This window comes from Prunus avium, chromosome 8 (genome assembly GCF_965620075.1).
Source record: "Prunus avium chromosome 8, drPruAviu1.hap1.1, whole genome shotgun sequence".
Lineage (NCBI taxonomy): Eukaryota > Viridiplantae > Streptophyta > Magnoliopsida > Rosales > Rosaceae > Prunus > Prunus avium.
Window position 1 is genome coordinate 8,858,155 of NC_142291.1, and position 21,291 is coordinate 8,879,445.

The 21,291-nt window shown below is 38.7% G+C and overlaps 2 protein-coding genes and 1 long non-coding RNA gene across 3 annotated transcripts; 1 reads left to right on the forward strand and 2 right to left on the reverse strand.

Moving 5' to 3' along the window:
* Positions 1-125: 125 nt before the first annotated feature.
* Positions 126-3,650, reverse strand: LOC110756243 (leucine-rich repeat transmembrane protein kinase family protein). The gene is made up of 2 exons (XM_021957644.2): positions 830-3,650; positions 126-641 (listed from the first exon to the last, which is right to left on the reverse strand). The coding sequence occupies exons 1-2, from the start codon at positions 3,393-3,395 to the stop codon at positions 334-336; spliced, it is 2,874 nt and encodes a 957-aa protein (XP_021813336.1). The 5' UTR covers positions 3,396-3,650; the 3' UTR covers positions 126-333.
* A 2,572-nt stretch (positions 3,651-6,222) lies between these two features.
* On the forward strand, positions 6,223-6,899 carry LOC110756241 (uncharacterized). Its single transcript, XR_015826118.1, has 3 exons — positions 6,223-6,286; positions 6,558-6,693; positions 6,872-6,899. It is a non-coding gene; the product is annotated as an uncharacterized LOC110756241 (long non-coding RNA).
* A 1,408-nt stretch (positions 6,900-8,307) lies between these two features.
* Positions 8,308-12,164, reverse strand: LOC110756247 (protein FAR1-RELATED SEQUENCE 5-like). The gene is made up of 4 exons (XM_088245761.1): positions 11,720-12,164; positions 9,063-11,357; positions 8,491-8,985; positions 8,308-8,415 (listed from the first exon to the last, which is right to left on the reverse strand). The coding sequence occupies exons 2-4, from the start codon at positions 11,346-11,348 to the stop codon at positions 8,308-8,310; spliced, it is 2,889 nt and encodes a 962-aa protein (XP_088101887.1). The 5' UTR covers positions 11,349-11,357; positions 11,720-12,164.
* Between the last annotated feature and the right edge of the window lie 9,127 nt (positions 12,165-21,291).

A 21,291-nucleotide genomic window follows, 5' to 3' on the forward strand; every position in this document is an offset into this window, starting at 1 on the left:
TTGGAATATTGAGAAAATTGAACTGAACTTCCTTACTAAATTGCCTGACCAGCATAAAGCTAACCGCTCAAAGCATTCATGGAGGAAATGCTGTTCCGGCAGGAACTTGAGTTTTGGTCTTCTAGTTGAAGTGGGAAAGCATAAATTTATTTCAGTTCAGTAAATAATTTTTCTATATTTTACATACATTTTACTTCTATAGTTGCACATAAGCTTTTCACAACATCATAGTACTACTAATATTCTAGTAGTAGTAGGAACACACGAAAACTTGGGTTTCATCTTATGCATGAAACTGCTGTTTAATACTGACTCTCTCATGGCGCTTAAACTTTATCTTGCATTCAGCAGCATCCTAAGAACAACCTTCATTCTCGGCCTTGCTTCTGGTGATACATTAACACAAGCAAGAGCGATTTTCAGGACCGCAAGCATCTGGCTTCGGACGGCAATTGATGTCCTGCTGATACTGTAATCAAGAAGGTGATCCCATTTATCTTGCTGCACTGAGTTATTTACGACCCACTTGGCCAACTCAACCCCCTCACTAACTGCTGGTTTTCCGGTCAGCAATTCCAGCAGAATGACCCCGAAGCTATAGATGTTCCCGGCCGTTGTTACCCGCATAGTGTATGCATACTCTGCCACCACAAAAAAAAAAAGAACATTTAGACACAATAACTGATTTTTACATCCACCAAATTACTCAAGTACAAGGCAATAAAGAATTTAACACATATCTGAGGAGAAAACAAAGCCAATAAACTGAGAAGTCAGGAATGACAAACAATTTTATGTTACTGCAAGGTGAAGTCACAGAATTGCTGACCTGGAGGAATGTAGCCAACAGAACCAGCAATAGTAGAAAGGCTTCCAGTGCTCTTTGAGGGATCAATCACCTTACAGAGCTCAGCTTCTCCAATCAGAGGCTCCTTGAGGGACTTCAGCAAAATGCTTCGGCTTGACAGGTCGAGGAGGAGTATTGGATGTGGGGTGCACCCATGAAGAAAAGCAAGACCTTGAGCTACTCCAACCGCAACACTGTATCTGCTTGCCCAGTCCATGTCATCACCTGAGCTGCCGCGAAGAACATCAAAAAGGGTTCCTTTTGAAGCAAATTCATAGAACAGATATGCACTGTCAACAGTCAAAACATAGGCCAAAGGAGTCATGACATTGGAATTGCTTAGTTTCCCAAAGACCTCTAAATCGTTTGCGAATCTATCATGGCTGCCCAATTGAAATATCTTGTCACTCCAGTTAAGCTTCTTGACATAGTAGCTTGATCCAGACGGCATGATGGCTTTGTAGTAAGTTGAAAACCTAGTCTTCAGTACAATGTTTGACTGGTCAGAAACTGCTTCCATTGCTTTAGTGAAATCGATATTTGATCTGTGAATACCATTTGCAGTTAAGAGATTGCCTTGGAGGACCTCAGGAACAGGAAGATCTTCCTCTGATTGTGGTTGTTCATCATTAACCCTGATTGTGGTTTGTCGTGATAGTGATATAGCAATGATGGTGATCCCTCCAACAGCAAAAACAGCTGCTACAACTGCGAGAACAATTGTCAGTGCAATTGGTTTTCCCTTCTTTTTCGATTCCGGTGACGTGCTTGGTGGTGTCGTAGAGTTAGTCAAACCCTCATTTCCACTTGCGTTGACGAAGACCCAAGAACCAAGTTTTGGAATTTTTCCAGAGAGCTGATTGTTGGAAAGTATCAACTGCGTCAAGGCTCCCAACTGCCCAAAAAATGTGGGTATCTCACCTGAGAATTTGTTATTTGAGAGATCCAGAATTTCTAATCCCGTGAGCTTGGCAAGAGTTTCCGGAATATGTCCTTCAAAAAGATTGCTGCTGAGATTCAAAGCAATCTGCAAAGTAATTGGCATGCTTGGAATGTCACCACTCAAGTGATTTTGTCCAAGTTGGAGTTCCATCAGAGAAGTCATGGAGACAATATTTTTCGGTATCGAACCCCTGAGATTGTTGCCTTGTAAATTCATGTTAATGAGATTGTTCAAGCTTGCAACCGAAGGTGGTATTGAACCATTCAGAGAATTCCAGCTGATATTTAGAATCGACAACTTCGACAATTGAGTAATTTGAATTGGGATTTCACCAGACAAGTTGTTAAATTGAAGTTTCAAGACTTGAAGATGGCTAAGGTTACCCAACTCCACTGGCAAAGCCCCAGACAGCTGATTCTGAGCCAAATTCAACAGTGCCAAACTCTGGCAAGAACCCAATTCAGGAGGAATCCTTCCACTCAAGCTATTGTTTTCCATCTCCAAGTATGTCAAGTTTTGGTACCTTGCAATTGTTGCAGAAGGGATCGTCCCATTAAGTGAATTGCTTCCCAATCTCAGTCTGACCAAGCTCTTAGATAGAGCTGCTGCCGGTATCGATCCCTCTAACCTATTATTAGACAAATCCACAGTCTGCAGATTCGTTGGAGACAAAAGGTCCGATGGAATCAACCCACTTAAGGTATTATAGCTTAGGTCCAAATTTCTCAGATGATTTGTAATCCCCGCAGGAATTGGACCGTTGAATTTGTTAGAATTTGCAGCAAAACGGGTAAGGCTTGTGATATTGGAAAGGCTTTGTGGGATTTCTCCAGATAAATTATTGGACGACAGAATCAAAACCTCCAACTTGGAGAGCTCTCCAATTCTAACAGGAATAGACCCAGAAATATTATTTACACTAAAATCAATCAGAGTCAAATTGCGGTAGCCCACAACTTCAGCAGGGATTATACCATGAAACATATTCATAGAAAGCTTAAGCTCCTTCAAAACCTTGGATTTTCCAAGACGGGTAGGAACAGAGCCAGTGAAATGGTTCAAGCTAAGGTTCAAGCTTTTGAGCCCAACTAACCCATCTAACTCTAAATCAATGGCTCCAGTCAAGTTATTATGAGACAGGTCTAAGAACTCCAACCCAGCAAAACCAACAAATACAGGCAAAGAACCCTCCAAATTGTTATAGCTAAAATTGAGTAGCCTTAGCCCATGAAGTTTTCCACAATCTGAGAGAAACCCAGATGGGATTTTTCTCAGATGGTTGTCTGAAACATCAAGAATCTGCAAGGACTCAATCTGGCAAACAAGGGGCAGAAAATCTGAGGAAGATAGAGGAACATCAGATAAGGAAATTTGGGTAACAGATGAATTGGAGGGGGGCTGGCAGGTAACTCCTTTCCACAAACATGGGTTTGGCTCTTTGTTGATATCCCATGAAATACTAGCGACATTTAGACTCTTGGAGAGATTGATCATAGTGGTTTTTTGGTTTGAGGATAGTTCAGAAAACACCATAGGGCAGAAAAACAAGGAAAAGAAGAAATAGAAATAGGAGAGAAGCGAGGTGGTGCTGCCATACCTGGTCATTTCAGCTGTGTGCCAAAGTAAAGAATGTGTCTTTATCTTGCACGTCAATTTTCTATTACCAAAGAAGGCATGTGAGTTAGATTTTGTATATAATTTATGTGATTTCAGGGGGAGGAGGAGACAGAAGAAAGAAGGTGGCCAGAGAGCATAGAATGAGAGAAGAGGGCTTAAAATATAGAAGGATTTAAGGAAAAAGAGAATGACACAGAGATGTTTGTGTCGTGTGGCTTTTGGGGAAATGGAAATTTGTGGGAATGGGAAAGAGAAGAAAATGTTGGGAGTGGAGTTGACTGGACTGCTGGGTCTCAACAAAGACTAAGACTTCGAGACTCAGACTTAAAAATGAGTGGCCAGTGTGGAGCCCATGATTGACTACTAAGCTTGTTCAAAAACGCGTAAAATGGAAAAGAACAAAAAAGAGAAACAAAAAAAACGAAGACTAGAAAATTGTGAACCCACCAGAGACAGGGGAGGGAGTTTATCTTTTTAATTTTAAATTTTTTGTGCAGTTTCCACTAAAAATCGTTTGTTTGTGGAAAATTTTTTACTCTCATGAGAGAAGACAAGTGCCCCATTGAATGATCTGATCATGCCGTGAATGATCCGTTGGTCTTTGTTTGAACCGGGTTTGTTTGTGTGCACAAGAAAAAGACTGACTTCCATCTGCCCTTTTTTCCACGTTCAACAATACTAGGTGCTAATGACTTTCCTTGCTGATTGTATTGGTTGTGTTTTTTTTTCCACAAGTGGTCCAATGTCACGCTGATTGTATTGATTGTTTTTTTCCCACAAGTGGTCTAATGTCACGCTCGTGGGTTAGGACAGTGTGCTCGTAGTCGTATCCTTATAGCCAAATTTGAATTCTCTTCTTCATACATTAGATTAGTTTAGAGTAATTTAGATTATATTTATATATAAAAAATTGTCTAATGTCCACCATTGTGATTCTAACAAAATTCTCGGTCCTAAAATCAAACGTCAACTTCTTTACGTGAAAGAGAAAATGAACCTTTTTTAGGGTTTGATGTAAAAACTAGGGCGGCTTGGGTTATTGGTGCGGTAAGCAACTATAGAAATTGCAAGATATAATATCGCTTGACCCTGTCTAGTTGCAAGAGATCTTTTTTCCTTCACTAACGACTGAGTGCGCAATTCACTTTCTAATCTGTAAAGTCAATCATTTGACTAAGAATCATAATGGGAGACAATTCGTTTATAATATATATATATATATATATATATATTTTTTAATAAATGAATTAAATGGCTAAACATTATTGTGGTTATATAATTTATAAATAAGGTTCATGGGCGGCAATGAAGAATAACACTAATATATGATCAATTTGACCCAAAAAAACACACACACTAATATATGATCCCAGAGAATGTGAAGACATTCCTAATATATAGTGGAACCACTCAATATATAGTGTATTTTATTTAGCCATGGTTCTGATGTGGGACTTTATATTCTTCAACAATATCGACCAAACATTCATACTTCCATTATATACACAAACATACATGAAGACTAGCATTGTTCAATTGGGACAATTACGAGTCTTGAGATCATTTTTGAAAACACTAAGACAAGTGCACGAGTGCTCAAAATGCAGGAGTTCACCGAAGAAGATATGCTGACATAGTTTTTTTTTTGTGCATAAATCTATGATATACGTGTCAAATAAGAGATTATATGTTACAACAATACAGTTAATCCTTAGACTCGAGATATTATGTATGCCTTATGTGTTTGCTATAGTAGCCTATGAATATTTTGATTATTTGGTTTGATGAGTGACGTATGGAGGCACATGAGTGATCAATGGAGAATCAATTTATGTATATGAAAATGTCGTAGATGGCCCTTAGTGTGTTCGTTACAAATGTTGTTTTGGGAAAAAGTTCATCTTCTTAAAATGAAAAATTGATTTTCAAACAAGAAGAATCTTGTATGATGGTCTAAATCACACATGTTGTTTATCTAAGATCTTCTTAGGCTTAGCTATATATTTTATCTCAATTGATATCATCAATCTCTAGTCTATAGCTTGATGAAGTTGATGTGAGCTTTGCATCCAGCTGAAAATATGCATTTCTATGGAATTGGTAGTCAAACAAAGTAGGGCAAATATTCAACTATGTATTCTTCCCTAATATGGAGTTATTTATGAGAAAGCACAACCCTAAATAAAATAGGAAAGAAATCTAAACAATAACGCTACGGGCACCAACTTATTTACCAACTTTTGGATACCAACACATGTGGCACATGATATGGCAACACATGTCATCTGCCATCTCATCTATTTTAATCACATAATTTGTTATATAAATAAAAGAATTTCACACAACAAAAATAAAAACAGAAATAAAATAAATTTAAAAAATAAACCCAGCCATTTAATATTTATCGTCCTTCCGTCTTCCTCCTTCGCAAACCCCCCCCCCCCCCCCCCCCCTCCTCTTCTGTGAAAAACCCTAGAATTTCAACAGTTGGCAGCCACCAATTGAAACTTCTCAAATTCAAAGCACCGAGCCTTTGTGGTTTAGCGTTAAACCACCTTCTTCCTCTCTGAAAAACCGTAGAAATTTAGCAAAAGAATCGAAGCTGTCATCGCACCATTCTACACAACCACGATAACGTCGTCCTCTTCTGTGAAAAACCCTAGAATTTCATTTTCCAGAAAAACACACAAAAACTCAATCTGATTTCTATTATTATTTTGCTCAACAAATTCTCTCCTTCTATTATTATTTTGCTCAACAAATTCTCTCCTTCTAGTAAGTCTCAAATGCTGAATAATAATTAATACTCTTTTTGCAGGACAACACCTTCTCTTGGAAAGCTTTTCATTTGCAAGGTTCCTTTACGTGTCATTTCCAAGGTAGGGTTTACCATTGTTCATAGACATTTGCAAGGGGAGATGGAAAGGTTCACCTGGAGTATCTGGATTGACACATTCCTCTATTGTTGTTTATTTGGTGCTCTTTTGACTTTCAGAGGTGTTTTCATATTTGTGAATTCAGTAAATGCATGCGTACATATATTGAAAGTATTCCACATGATTTCTTCTCGAAGAATTATCGCGATAATATTTTCTTTTCAGATTTCCTGATGATTGCAACACCTTCTAATTTCTTTTTCTTTGCATTTAGAAGTATCTTGCTGAGCTGAGGTATGGAAACAGAAAGTACTTTGGTTAACATCCATATTGAATAGCGGTGAGAAGAAACAGGATTTCAAAATCGGATGCTGAACCTGAACACATAATGTATCAGAAAACACATGAAGGTAAAGCTCTGTGCATGATCTTTTCTTTGCCTTTAATTTCTGGAGGGGTCTTAAATTTTGCCATTAGCAATTGGAATAATGGTTGTCATTTACCGACAATTTAAAGTTGGGGACCTCTAATCACTTGGGATAACCTTTGGCCATGCCATTCTTTGATTCTGTCTTGTTTTATGGGCAGGTATCAATGTTGGGGACCTCTAATCACTTAGCTTGCATGTCTCAGACGCTGAATTTGAAGTTCATCGACAATTTCTCAGAAGCTTATGAGAGTTCTTTTTATTTGCAAGGTTTCTTTACATGAGCTTATTTGCAAGGTTTCACCCACACAATTTGAAGTTCACCGACAATACAAACTTGATTAACAAAATGGAGTATTAGAACTCATGGAACTTTTATTGTTTTGATTAGTTATGAAGTTTGTCCCACTACGAAAACAACTATAAGTACATAACTAGAATTCTTAGATTTATAATCGCAATTCTGTAGTGGGTGCATTTTCGTCAGTCATTAGGATGACCATATCTGTAGTCGCTACATTCTCCACTCCCGGAAGTTGTTGAAATGCATCCACACGCGCTTGGTGTTGGAAAAAAATGGCTCACCTAAAAGGATACAAAGTTTTTGGCGCTCAAAGGATGATTTTGAATCTGCCTAAAAGCGACCGGTCGCTGGACATTTGCGACCGGTCGTTTTGAAGCAGATTCGAAGTCTCGTAAGTAATCGACGAGCGACCGGTCGCTAGTTCTTTGTGACCGGTCGCAGGCACACGAGCGACCGGTCGCTGGACATTTGCGACCGGTCGCTTAGAAGCAGATTCAAAGTCTGGAGGGAAAACTTCTGGCGACCGGTCGCCCATTCCTGACGACCGGTCGCTCCAGTCGTGCTGTGATGCTTTGCTTACGTATTTTCAACTGTCTTTTCAATGGCTATCGCTTTCCACGAGTTTGCAGGTGCTTAATGGATCACTTCTGAGGTAAAAGAGGGTTGACTACCTGCTGGATAGTTGGGAGAGCACTCATGGCTAATTGGTTATCCTATTTTGATTAATCTCCTCTCCATTTTCTGGTTTAATGGAGGTGGCTGAGTGGGATTGTATTACCTACCTAATCTGACCCTTAGTCTAAGTGGTGACTAAAAGGAAAGAACGTGGAGGACAATCAGATATCCTATCTCTTGTCCATTGGCTTGTGTAGGTAATGGGATGAAGTAAGATAACACAAGGGAGAAAGAATGTTGAACTAATGTAGTGGCAAAAGCTGGAAACAAGTTAGAGTTTTTTTAGAGAGCTTTGTTCAGAAAAACCAAGGTGAGAGCAAGAGAGTTCTCTAAGTGTATCAAGGTGTTGAGCAAAGGTGTGAGAGAAACAGATTATGAGGGTAGTGTTCTAAGGGGGTTTCCTTTGTAAACCAAAGTTGTAACCTATCTTCATTAGTGAAATTTCTCAAGGTGATCACCAAAGAGGATGTAGGCAATTTGCTGAACCTCTATAAACACTTGTGTCATTTGTGCTTGGTTAATTTCTGTGTGTGTGTGTAAGACTCATCCATCATTGAGTTCTTTGTCCAAAGTCCATCAACAACAAGATCTTAAAAGGGCAGTGAGTTAGTCATTAATTCACAACACTTGGTACCTCGAGTACAAATGTGTTACATTGCATATGTCACTTTGTTCATGCCACATTCTAGAAACTGGTGGAATAGGATGATCTGGAGACAAATGAACCTACAAACAAGAATTCATTCAAATAAGCATTGCATATAAAATTAAACTATGTAGCGTAAACAAATAAATTCATACCTGGACATAATGATCATCGTCAACAAAACCAATAGCAATCTCACGTAGCTTGGTTTCGCTTGATTGAACTGAGAAAGGAAGAAATGTAAGGCATTGACGCATGCTTAGAAGAATTAAAACCACATCATAACATGTGGCAATAATATGCCCCATATCAGGCATGGTCATCCAAGAAAAGAATGGTGCAAATCCATCATCAAAATAATTTAGCGCTCGCTCAATCTCGTAGTACCGTTTATGTTCCCGAATACACTTCTTAAAAATAGAAGACATATCTTGTAGTTGCTGCAACAAATCCTTGCGTACCCTACGCCATTCATTATGACCAAATCTCATTGCCATAGCTATGGTTCTATATCCACAGTTACCATCCGGAAGAACTTCAGTCTGGTGAGTGATATATTTCCTAATACCCTCAGGGAATTTCTCTATATGCATATATGTATCGAACGATGTATCAAAAGCATTGCCCAAACCTTTTGTTCTCCCAAAATCCTTCAGCATGTAAATATGAATTATTAATAGGAAAAAAAAAACTTAACGAATTTAACAATAACAATATATCTACTAACCTTTTCCAGTTTTTTCTCATTAGACTTCATTTGTATATTCTTTGCTTTTCTTTTTTGAATAACTTTCTCAACTTTTGACTGTAACCGTTTTGATGGGGGACGACCTTTACCTCGGACAACTCGTGGACTAAGAATTTTGCAACCCCCATTTGAAGTATCCTCAAACTTGTCAACTTGTGTAGCCCCATCAATCACATTGGTCTCATGTTGATTACTTTCACTGACAACTTCATTCGATGTTAGCTTCAATTTCAAATCATTTACCAACCCCATCACCATATTACATTTTTCATCACTCTTTGTTGCCATGTCTGCTACCTCATAAAATAAGTTACACATCTTCTCAAAGCGATGTGCTTCAGGTTTGGAACTCCAATCAGCATAACTCACTTTCACTTTTGTATGACATCTTTTTACATCCTTTCTCCATCGCCTGAAAATATACTTTTCAGAAATACGAAAAATTTGCTTTTCAATCAGTACCAAAATTATATGCCGACATAATATTCCCCTAAACTCAAATAGTCGACAATTGCATTTCACCTCATTTGCTTCCTCATTCAAGATTACCTTGAAAATAACACGTTTACTACATTCCCAAACTTTGACATCTTCATATACTAGAAATTCTGCAAGGGCAATATTTTCCTTAACTGATGATAATCCACAATATATTTTACCTGCGAACTCATCCATGAACTCTTTGAATTTGTCAATCGTAAAAGCATCTTGGAATTGCTTTTCAAATTCATAGCGATTCTTGCAAGGAACCCGTGAATTAAAACAAGCAAAATCTGCTAGCTTCTCCTTTTCCACCTTATTATGCAAAGCATTCTCATATTGTTCAACAAATTGCTTCAAAGTTGTCTTTGAATTAACATACCCATCAAAGAATGCATGCATGCTCTCACTACGCTGTGTAGTAGACATTCCTGCCCAAAACGAATCCTTCACAAAAGCTGGAACCCATCGTCGTCTCTCATTATACAATCCATCTAACCATTCATTTTGTTGAAGGTTATATGTTTTAGTGAATCTATTCCAACTTTCTTCGAATTCCTCACATGTTAACGAATCATAAACGATACTTTTGAAGGAAGACTTGATAGGCTCGTATTGTGTGTAGCTTTTGAACTTCTCAGGTATGTTTTTCATTATATGCCATAAGCACCACCTATGTCGTGTATTAGGGAAAACAATCTCGATTGCATTTTGCATAGCTCTATCTTGATCTGTTATTATTCCATTGGGAGCACATCCAGACATACTTGTAAGCCAAGATTGAAATAACCATGTAAATGTTGGAGTATCCTCATTAGAGATTAATGCACATCCTAGCAATGTCGAATGCCCATGATGATTCACCCCTACAAACGGTGCAAATGGCATGTCATACTTATTTGTTAAATATGTAGTGTCAAATGTCACAACATCACCAAACTCCCTATATGCAGCTCTACTTCTTGCATCTACCCAGAACACATTCTTTAATCGACCATCTTGGTCCAAATCCATAATATAAAAGAAATTTGAGTCACTACTTTGCATCTTCATGAAATATTGTTGGATTGCAGTAGCATCACCCTCTCCAAGCCGTAATTGCCTCATTTTTTGAATATAATTTCTACAATCTTTCTCCAGAAAGGGTAATTTGTCATAGCCACCTGCCTCAAAAACAAAAGAATTATAATTTTTATTCGGTCTTATCCCAGCTCGATCATTCACTTCTATCTTTCTTTTCATATATGGCTTGATTGTTCTGCTACTTCTAAAAAACCGAGTTTTACTTGGAGTACTGAGCTCATGATTATGCTCAAGCACAAAAGAGCACACCTTCCACTTTCCATCAAGGCATATACATGCTCTAACTCTAGCCTGACAATCTGTTTTTGTTATTGGATGCAACTTAAGGGAGTTCCTTGAATTACACTTTGACTTTCCGGAACGTGAACATGCCAAAGTCAAATATTTCAGTTCCCCACCATCTCCCTTACTTGAGGTTCTTATAGTAACTTCAAACCCCTTTTCTTTCCCGTAATTTTTGTAATATTCAACTAGCTCTTCCAATGAATCAAATATTGCTCCAACCTCTGGGTCCTTCACTTTATTTTTCATATTTGTTGGATCTTCCATTTCATTCACAGCACTTGAATACTCTTTCAAATTAGCTGCATCTTCCATTTCATTGAGTTCATTTGAGTTCTCTTCCAAAAATTTTGTATCTTCTATTTCGTTGAGCTCACTTGAATTATCTTCTAAAGATGTTATATCTTCCATTCTATTCATATTTTTTTCCTAGTAAGTGTTGCCAAATAACTCAAATTAGAACCCTTACAAACTAAATGTACAAAAAAAGAAAAAAAAAAGAAAAGAAAAAAGAATAACTCATATAAAAAACAAACATCAAGATTATGCAATCATTCGTAAGGACATATTATCAAGTCATCAAGATTTAGGAGTATTTATGTCATTATGAATAAGCTTATGCAACCATTCGTAAGGGTCCAACAAGAAAAACCATGCCATTGCTGGTCCAACAAGAAAAACGCATGTGATTGCTGCAACTAATTAAGCTTAATGCTATTGTAGAACGTATCTGCATATATTCATGTCTATTTGTATATGAATCACTGTCTATTATATGCTCAAGTACATACCTATCGACGACGTTATCGTGGTTGTGTAGAATGGTGCGATTACAGCTTCGATTCTTCAATAGGACTGCTAAATTTCTACGGTTTTTCAGAGAGGAAGAAGGTGGTTTAACGCTAAACCACAAAGGCTCGGTGCTTTGAATTTGAGAAGTTTCAATTGGTGGCTGCCAACTGTTGAAATTCTAGGGTTTTTCACAGAAGAGGAAGGGGGGGGGGGGGGGGGGGGTTTGCGAAGGAGGAAGACGGAAGGACAATAAATATTAAATGGCTGGGTTTATTTTTTTAATTTATTTTATTTCTGTTTTTATTTTTGCTGTGTGAAATTCTTTTATTTATATAACAAATTATGTGATTAAAATAGATGAGATGGCAGATGACATGTGTTGCCATATCATGTGCCACATGTGTTGGTATCCAAAAGTTGGTAAATAAGTTGGTGCCCGTAGCGTTATTGAAATCTAAATTACAATAGAAAATACATCTAAATTACAATGGGAAATAAATCTCAATTATAATAGGACTAGACAAATAATAAATTACCAAAAATCCTAACATAATAAAGAACCAAAATCCTAACTAAGTAAGGACTCGCTAACACCCCCCTCAAGTTGGTACAAAGATGTTTCACATGCCCAACTTGACAAGCAAGTCATAGAAAACTATACTCGACATTAACCAAATTGAACAACTATAAAGAAGGTCACAATTGTAGAGGTCTTGTCATAAACCATTAGTGAAACAACTGACAAACCAAATCAAAGCTCACAGCAATGTTCCATAGTGCGCAACATCCAACTTTTCACAGTAGCATCGTCAATTTTCTACTTTCCAAATTGTGGATATTTGGAATCTGGGGCATCAGAGTCACCGATTAGGTAACCCAATTTTCCTTGTGAAGTAGCATAGTGTAGGGGCTTTTTCGTTCTAGCAGCTTGACGAATGGGCTTGGGCTGCTGTAAAGAGCAAATGGCTGGAATTGCCCCTTGTGTCTGAGTTCGAGAATCAAACCCCAAGTGTGCTTCGAAAGGGTAGCGTAGCCTTAGGAAACACCCTAGTTATCTTCACCAACAAAAAAGACCAATTGCTTGCAGATAAATATTTAGGCAAGGCATGAGAAGCTTGTGGCATGGGAGCTGAGCATTTGTGAGTTTAGCATGAGAGAGAGAAGGCTTGGGTTTCCTATGAGAAACATAGGCTCGAAGTAAGGGGAAGAGAGAGTTTTTGGGAGGATTTGTCAAGTACTGGAACAGTTCTGCCAAGAGGGAAAATGGGGAAGAATGATGAATAGTGCACAAAATTGCTAGGTTTTGAAGATGAGAGTGAAGCTTGCTCTCTGGATATGTGTTATGAGAGAGAGAAAGTGAGGAAGAAGATGAAAGCATGGGTGGCTTTAGCATATTTCCAGCAGCTTGACGAAAGCTTCGTCAAGCTCCTGGGCGATTTGACAGAAGAGAAAATGGGAAGCAATGGAAGAACAAGGCTTGAAATCGGAGGGTTCCAGAGATGAGAGATGATGCTTGCTCTCTCTGGATGTGGGTTTTGAGCGAGAGAAAGGAGGAAGATGGAAGAACAAAGCATGAAATTGAAGGATTCCAGAGGGGATGCTTGCCTTCGATCGGTTTTGTTGTGTGTTTTGCTGGGAAGAAAGTGGCTCCTTTTATAGGCGTTAAAAACCTTAATTTTGTCAAGCCACCCTCTCCCCTTTTCCTCACTTTCTTCCATTTACTCTTGTTTGGTGAAATTTCCTTAGCCTGAACCCATAGGCACGCAGCTTTTTGGGGTTCTAAGGTCCTCAGGCAGCTGGGCTTCTCCATGTGGGTGAGGAGCCGCCCACTTTTGTTTCTTGTTTTCTCACCAAAGCTTGAAGAGGAAAGAATGGGTAAGGGTGCTTGGTCAAAAAGGTGATCAGCACATGGGTTTGCTTGGTTTTGGTGGTTTGGTTGTGATATAGTTTTAACAGAGATGCATGACGTTGGATATTTTATAAGGTGCTGGGCTAGGCTGTTTTGTTTCCAGCGGCTTGTGAGTTCCCTTTGATTTCGTCAGACTGCTGGAAGCTTTGGCTAATGTGGGATTTTCTCACGTGTTATGGGCTATTAGGTTTTCTTAAGGTGATGGGCTACTAGGTTTTTTTTTCATGCTTACCCATATGTTTGGGCTCAAGGAATGGGCTTGAGTTTTGGTGCTCCCAAGTAGCCCAAAACTTCCACTCCTTGGACCATCAATGAGCCTTGTGAATACTGTTGCGTAGATACAGCTGCACCAAAATGGATTCAGTTGCATCCTCAACTTGTGATACTCGCAAGTGCACGAGCCGTTCGGTAGTATAGCGTATGTAAGTGCGAGGTCGATCCCACGAGGATTGGTGATTGAATGATTCAATTCATTTTTCCTACACAAAACAGAAACAAAAACAAAGAACATGAAAGAAGGAAGAAAATAAGAAAGTAACTCAAGCAAATAAGTTCCCAAGTTCAATTTAGATTAATGGATTGATTCTAGCTAAAGTATGATTAAGCCATGGTGTGTGGTCATAACCTTGTGTTCCTAATTCCCTAATTTGATCATTTGTTGTCTAACCTAAAATTAAGCATTAGGAACCCATTAAGCATAGAAGAACATTTTAAACAACCAAGCATGTATCTAATCCCTGTTGTCGAATGTCCATACATACTCTTCCTATTCATAGTTCAATTCGAATTAAAGCATGGTGTATACTCTTAATTCAAACCAAGATAGCTAACATGCAAGCCTAAATGGTGATCAATCATTCAAACTAGCATATTAACTTATAAGCATAATGAATAAGAACAAAAACCATAATTGAAACTTGGAAACTAATTAAACTTGAATACTTAAGAAAGAATGTACATTACAAGAAAAATAAATTACAACTAAGAAAACATTAAAGAAAGCTAGAATTGAGAACTAGAAAGCAAAACTAAGAGAATTTGAGGGAGAGAAGGGAAGGGAGCTCTAGAGAAGTGTTTGAGAGCTCCCCCCCTTGGGGTGTGTTTACAAGCTTAGAGAACTTCCCTATTTATAGGCCTAGGGGAAGTGAAAATCTGAATTCAATATGGCTAATGCATACAACACTTGTTTTATAAAATCTGAAATGGTTGATGCACTTGTATTAGAAAATCTAAATTGGGTGATGCACTTGTATTAGAAAATCTTGAATTGGTTGATGCACTTCACCAATAGATCCCACCAGCAGCCCTAGCTCATCTTCATGTCACCATGACCAAGCTTCCAACCAGAAATGATAGCTCATACCTAGCTCACCATGACCAAGCATCCAACCAGCACATGCTGAGGTCAGCATGACCAGCAACTTCAAGGGCTTACAACTTGGGCTTCTCTTAATAAAATTAGGACTTTAAGCACTCGAAATTGAAGTTCAGAATGTCTTCTTTCCAGCCATACAAGTATTGGCCCAATCCAAGCTCGGAGGAGGACGTTAAGGCCAAAACAAATTGCTAACTCGTTTTGCTCGCTGACAAAAATCCATCCTGAGCATGGTTCTGTGTTTGCTAGGTAACGGACTCCAGATTTATCCAATGGGGCTGAATTTTGGATATGTTATAGTACACACCAATTGGAACAACTTTCATGAAGAATGTGGCCTCATTCGAGCTATGTAGGTTGTTGAAACAAAGCTTGCAATATGACCTACGGAACTGGACTGGCAGGGGGCTGTAGCCAAAATGAGTTTGTCTTTAAGCTCTTCATCCATTCATCCAAATTAGGCCTTAACATGCTTGAATTGCATGAATTATGCTCTCTAAAGCCATCATTATTACCTAAAGCTCAATGAACTGAAAGATAAACACAAAAAGGATTAAAAGCACAAGTTTAACTCAAAAACATAACCAAATCATAAGCTAGAAGGGTACAAAATGATATACAATTATGAACCGATCAAATACTCGTAACCATCCATACCACAACCCGCTCAGCAAGCCCTAGGCATTTGCATGGCTTGGGCCCACTTAAGCTTGTAGCGTGGCGTGTTGCTTATTTGCTTGGCGTGGCATGTGTGCAAGCGCATATGACAAACTTTCGTGTGCCCAAATCGAGTTTCTTCTCGATAAGGTATAGCATTGGGCCGAGATTATATTTGGGCCTAGCCTTGGATTTTTTGGGCCTCAACACATAGAGTTCGATCATCGAAGCCCAAATTGCATAGTTGGATCCATTCAATTTGAATCCCAAGGGTAGTTTGGTGGATGATTCAGTATGAACCATCACAATAGGGGTAGGAGAAGTAGTAGGTGAAGTAGTAGGTGAAGTAGAACCAAAAGCAGGGGAAGAAATAAAGGAATCAACATTCGGCATGGTGATGCATGGCGGCAGTGAAAGGCATTTTTCAAGGTGCATTCTCCAAGCAAAGCAGTTATTCGTGTTGTATCCATGCATCCCATGGAAGACACAGTAGTTTCTAGTATCCCTCTTGTCCGGGTCTCCCTTCAAGGGTGTCGATCTTTTTACTCAAGGCTTGTCCTTCACTTGGGCTAAGATTTGATTTATGGGGATGGAGAACTTGGTATAGTTCTCTTTTACTGCAGCGTCTCATCGTGGGCGCGACTTGCGTTTGTCTTTATTCCTGCTACTGAACCTGTCAATTCTTTGACTTGCCTGCTTAGTCGGCTAATCCTCCTACTTAGTAGACTTTTTCGTGGCGATTCGATCTTCATCCTAGAGTGCCAAGCATTTTATGGTCGCGAAAACCTCTGCCAGAGTATGGCTGGCAGTGATAGTCAGTTCACGGTATAAGTCGTGCTCAATTGGAAGACCTTTCTTGAAAACAGAGGATGCGATTTGGTCATCACATCCTACAATATTTGTCTTTTCTGCTTTGAATCTCTTGATGTAATCTCTGAGGGATTCATTGGACTTCTTGTACAAGTTGAACATGTGGTCAGGGTTCTTCTTGATCGTTTGATAAGATGTGTACTCCTGAGTGAAGACGTAAGCTAGGTCCTTGAAGTTGCTGATTGACCCGGATGGCAAGGTGTGGAACTAGTCTTGGGCTGCTCATCGTAAGGTCATTGCAAACACCTTGCACAGTAACATGTCTTCGGCCTTGTAGAGAATCATAACACTCTTGAAGTGCTTTAGAGTGTGTGAAAGAATGAGTTGAGAATCGCTTTGGGGGAGCAACTTGCTTGATTTCAGCAGTTAAAGGAGTGGAGTTTGCTTGGTCTACCTCCATGTGTAGAGCATCTTCGAAATTTATGCTAATCTTTAAGTCTCAAAGCCGGTTATTCACGAGCTTCTTGACTTCTTCTCCACGCATGGCCTACTGGTCACGTCGGCGACCTTCATGATTTGGGCGGTGCTGGTTGACTTCCTCGTTGGCTTGCAAGGGCTAACCTTCTCGGTTGTCCAGTCTAGGTGGCATATTGGTGTACTGTGCTTGCGAGGGATTCCCTGTGGCTTGTCGACGAGAATTGGTTCTTCAGGAGCAAGTGGAGAAGCTCTTTTCTTCACGATCCTCATTGTGAGGGTCATTAGGTTGACCTCCTTGAGGGCCTAACCTTTCATGAACATTTACTTGCGCGTCCAGGCGAGCGAGGATGTCGAGTAGCGGGCTCAGCTTTCACGCATGTTGGTCCTTGAACTCAATCTAGATTGGAGACTTCGCCTGCTCTGACCTTGGCTTGCGGATGCTTGTGACATGCCAACTTACTGGTCACCTTGTTGTCCATCTTCTTGTCTGCTCACTCTTGCTCGACCTAGTTAGGACCTCTCAAACTACTTATCAAACTACTTATCAGTACATTCGTCCAATATGTTGGACATAAGTGGGAGAAATTGTATTAGGACTTGAATTGGTATAAGAGACTATTGAAAAGATTAAGATTATTAAACAACATCTCTGAACTTCCCAAAGTCTATGTAGATCGAAGAAGAAAGCCAATAAAGTTTGATATACATGATAATGCGTTTCTTAAGGTGTCGAGACAAAGAGTAATGAAAAGGTTTGGAAAGACCGGGAAATTAGCACCGAGGTTTATTGGACCATTTGAAATTTTGGAAAGGATAGGTGAAGTAGCTTACAAGTAAACATTACCACCTCAACTTTCGGGTGTATATAATGTTTTACATGTTTCTATGCTTCAAAAGTATGAAACGGATCCGTCTCTTGTAATAGATTGGGGAGAACTCAAGATGGATGAACAATTATCATATGAGGACATACCAATTAAGATACTAGATCACAAAAAGCAAGTGCTATGCACGAAGACTATTAATTCCAATAATTAAAGGTTTGTGGCAACATGGAGACGTAGAGGAAGCTACATGGGAATTAGAGTCTGAGATGAGAAACAAGTACACCAAATTTTCTCTAATTCTAGTTAGTTTTGAAATTTGGAGGATGAAATTTTCTTTAAGGGGGTAGGTTGTGAAAACCTATATATTTTTTCTGGATTATTATTATATTAATTATGTTTGAGTTGGAGGATGAAATTTTCTTTAAGGGGGTAGGTTGTGAAAACCTATATATTTTTTCTGGATTATTATTATATTAATTATGTTTGAGTTCGTTTCTATGTGCTGGTAAATAAATATGTTTATATGTTTAATATTTAATTATAGAGCAATGTGTCGTTTCCCCCCTCAAACTATGACCCTAATCGAACTTACCTACATGAGTTTGCTAATTTCACCCCTACCGTAAGATTTCAGATGATTTCATCCAAAATTCCGTCAAAATTCACACATGAGCCTCACGTGGAACATAACTAGAGGGTAATATAGTCATTCTAACACATTTCCCTCCCATTCCTCATCTTCCCTAATAGCTTGGCACAAAAATAAAAACACACCAACCCTATTTCACATAATCAAAGCACCACAACAATTCCAAAAGACAGACCCAACCCATTTCCGACATTTGAAAGAACAAAAAGAAGATCTATAAGCAAATTCATGTAGTTCAGGTGCTAAATTGACATATAGGGGGGTAAGTTCGATTAAGGTGACAGTTCAGAGGGTAAACGGTCATAAATTGTCTTAATTATATCTATAAATTGATTTGTAATATATATGGGTATAAAAAGTATTTCCGTGGGTACATTTAGAATTTTTTTTAGATGGTTTAAATTCTGCAGGTTAGAAGTAGGAGGGTGGTGACCAAGCTCTGCACGTGAATAGAAGCATGAGCTGGTACTCTTCCATTTTCCTAAGAACTCTCCCTTCTCAAGACCATATGAAGCAGGAGGTGTCTAAAGGGACACAGAATTAAGGTACTTACTAGATACGAAGATTAGTGTTTGAGGGACCACATTATTTTAACTCATTGAATGTCTTCAACTGGTAAATGATATAATTTTGTCTTCCAAAAGAATTATGAAGACACCGGTACTAATAAATTAATATATATATCAAAACTAAAATAAATAAATTTTCTTCTCATGGGAGTAAAAGTTAATTCCTTTTTTTGTTTGTTTTTGTTTTTGTTTTTATTTTTAACTTTTGACCGTTGAAAGTATGGCAGGTTTGGCAAAGGAGACGTTAGCCGGTCAGTAAAACGGCTGTGTGCATGCATGGTTGCCTTGCCATCCTCACGAGCTGAAAAAGCCACAAACTTACACTCACGCACACACTTCCACTACATAGAGGTCGTCACTTAGGCAGGCCTATCCTCTCTCTCTCTCTCTCTCTCTAACTTTCTCACTTCGGTAAGGTCCAAAAAATTACTCCACAAAAGGCCAAGGACAAAAGCCATAAAGGGCCAAACTAGACATAAGGCCCAGTACAAACATTAAGCTCAGCTCACGCCAAACATAAGTTCACCCAAAGCCCACAACTAAAACTTGGTTTTTGCCAAACCCAAATTAAATTGCTCAAATTAGTTAGTTTTGACCTAGTGGTGGAGCCACAAAGGCGCAATGAGGTGCAATTGCACCTTCTTTTGCTTGAAAATCCCCTGGAGAGGCCGGAATCTGCCCATTTGCTGGTTGAGGCGTGAAGGCATGATCGAGGCACAATTTCTCTCTCCCACAGTTGCTCTGCTACTTAGGGCTGGGATCTCAACTTCTTTGTGTTTTCTAGAAATTTATTCTATGTGTTCTTCAAGTATGGGGGGTGGGAAAGAAGATGAATTTGGGAGAGAGGGAGAGAGGTGAGTGGACGGAAGATAGAAAACTAATTAATAAAAGGAGTATAAGTGGAGGAAAAGGGAGTGGAAAAATCAACTTCCTTAATAAATATAAAATTAGGTGATTGTTGCGTAGATACAGCTGCACCAAAATGGATTCAACTGCATCCTCAACTTGTGATACTCGCAAGTGCACGAGCCGTTTGGTAGTATAGCATATGTAAGTGCGAGGTCGATCCCACGAGGATTGGTGATTGAATGATCCAATTCATTTCCCTACACAAAACAGAAATGAAAAAGAAAGGAAATAAATAAAACAAGAAAGAAAGAAAATAACTAACTCAAGTAGATAAGTTCCCAAGTTCAATTAGATTAACGGATTGATTCTAGCTAATGTATGATTAAGCCATGGTGTTTGGTCATAACCTTGTGTTCCTAATTCCCTAATTTGATCATTTGTTGTCTAACCTAAAATTAAGCATTAGGAACCCATTAAGCATAGAAGAACAATTTAAACAACCAAGCATGTATCTAATCCCTGTTGTCGAATGTCCATACATACTCTTCCTATTCATAGTTCAATTCGAATTAAAGCATGGTGTATACTCTTAATTCAAACCAAGATAGCTAACATGCAAGCCTTAATGGTGATCAATCATTCAAACTAGCATATTAACTTATAAGCATAATGAATAAGAACATGAACCATAATTGAAACTTGGAAACTAATCAAACTTGAGACTAAAGAAAAGAATTTACATAATGATGAAAATTAAAGTAGAACTTGGAAAGACTTAAAGGAAAATTTAGTAAAAGGATTTTTGTTACAATCAATTGAGAACTAGAAAGGAAAACTAAGAGAATTTGAGGGAGAGAAGGGAAAGGAGCTCTAGAGAAGTGTTTGAGAGCTCCCCCCCTTGGGGTGTGTTTACAAGCTTGGGAAACCTCACTATATATAGGCCTAAGGAAGCTGAAAATCTGAATTAAGTATGGCTAATGCATACAACACTTGTTTTATAAAATCTGAAATGGTTGATGCACTTCACTAATGCATACAACACTTGCATTATAAAATCTGAAATGGTTGATGCACTTCACTAATAAATCCCACCAGCAGCCCTAGCTCATCTTCATGTCACCATGACCAAGCTTCCAACCAGAAATAATAGCTCATCCTGAGGTCAGCATGACCAGCAACTTCAAGGGCTTACGAATTGGGCTTCCCTTAAGCAAATTAAGACTTTAAGCACTCAAACTTGAAGTTCAGAATGTCTTCTTTCCAGCCATATATCATTTGGGCCAATCCAAGGTCGGAGGAGGAAGTTAAGGCCAAAACAAATTGCTAACTCATTTTGCGCGCTGATAAAATCCATCCTGAGCATGGCTCTGTGTTTGCTAGGTAACAGACTCCATATTTATCCAATGGGACTGAATTTTGGATATGTTATAGTATACACCCATTGGAACA

Excerpts from the sequence above, each read along its gene's own strand:
- LOC110756247 (XM_088245761.1), bottom strand. The coding sequence starts at position 11,348 with ATGAATAGAATGGAAGATATAACATCTTTAGAAGATAATTCAAGTGAG. Across the intron at positions 8,986-9,062 it reads ATGAGAAAAAACTGGAAAAG|GATTTTGGGAGAACAAAAGG; the intron begins GTTAGTAGATAT and ends TACATGCTGAAG. Across the intron at positions 8,416-8,490 it reads ACGATGATCATTATGTCCAG|GTTCATTTGTCTCCAGATCA; the intron begins GTATGAATTTAT and ends TCTTGTTTGTAG.
- LOC110756243 (XM_021957644.2), bottom strand. The coding sequence starts at position 3,395 with ATGACCAGGTATGGCAGCACCACCTCGCTTCTCTCCTATTTCTATTTC. Across the intron at positions 642-829 it reads TGTTGGCTACATTCCTCCAG|AGTATGCATACACTATGCGG; the intron begins GTCAGCAATTCT and ends TTGTGGTGGCAG.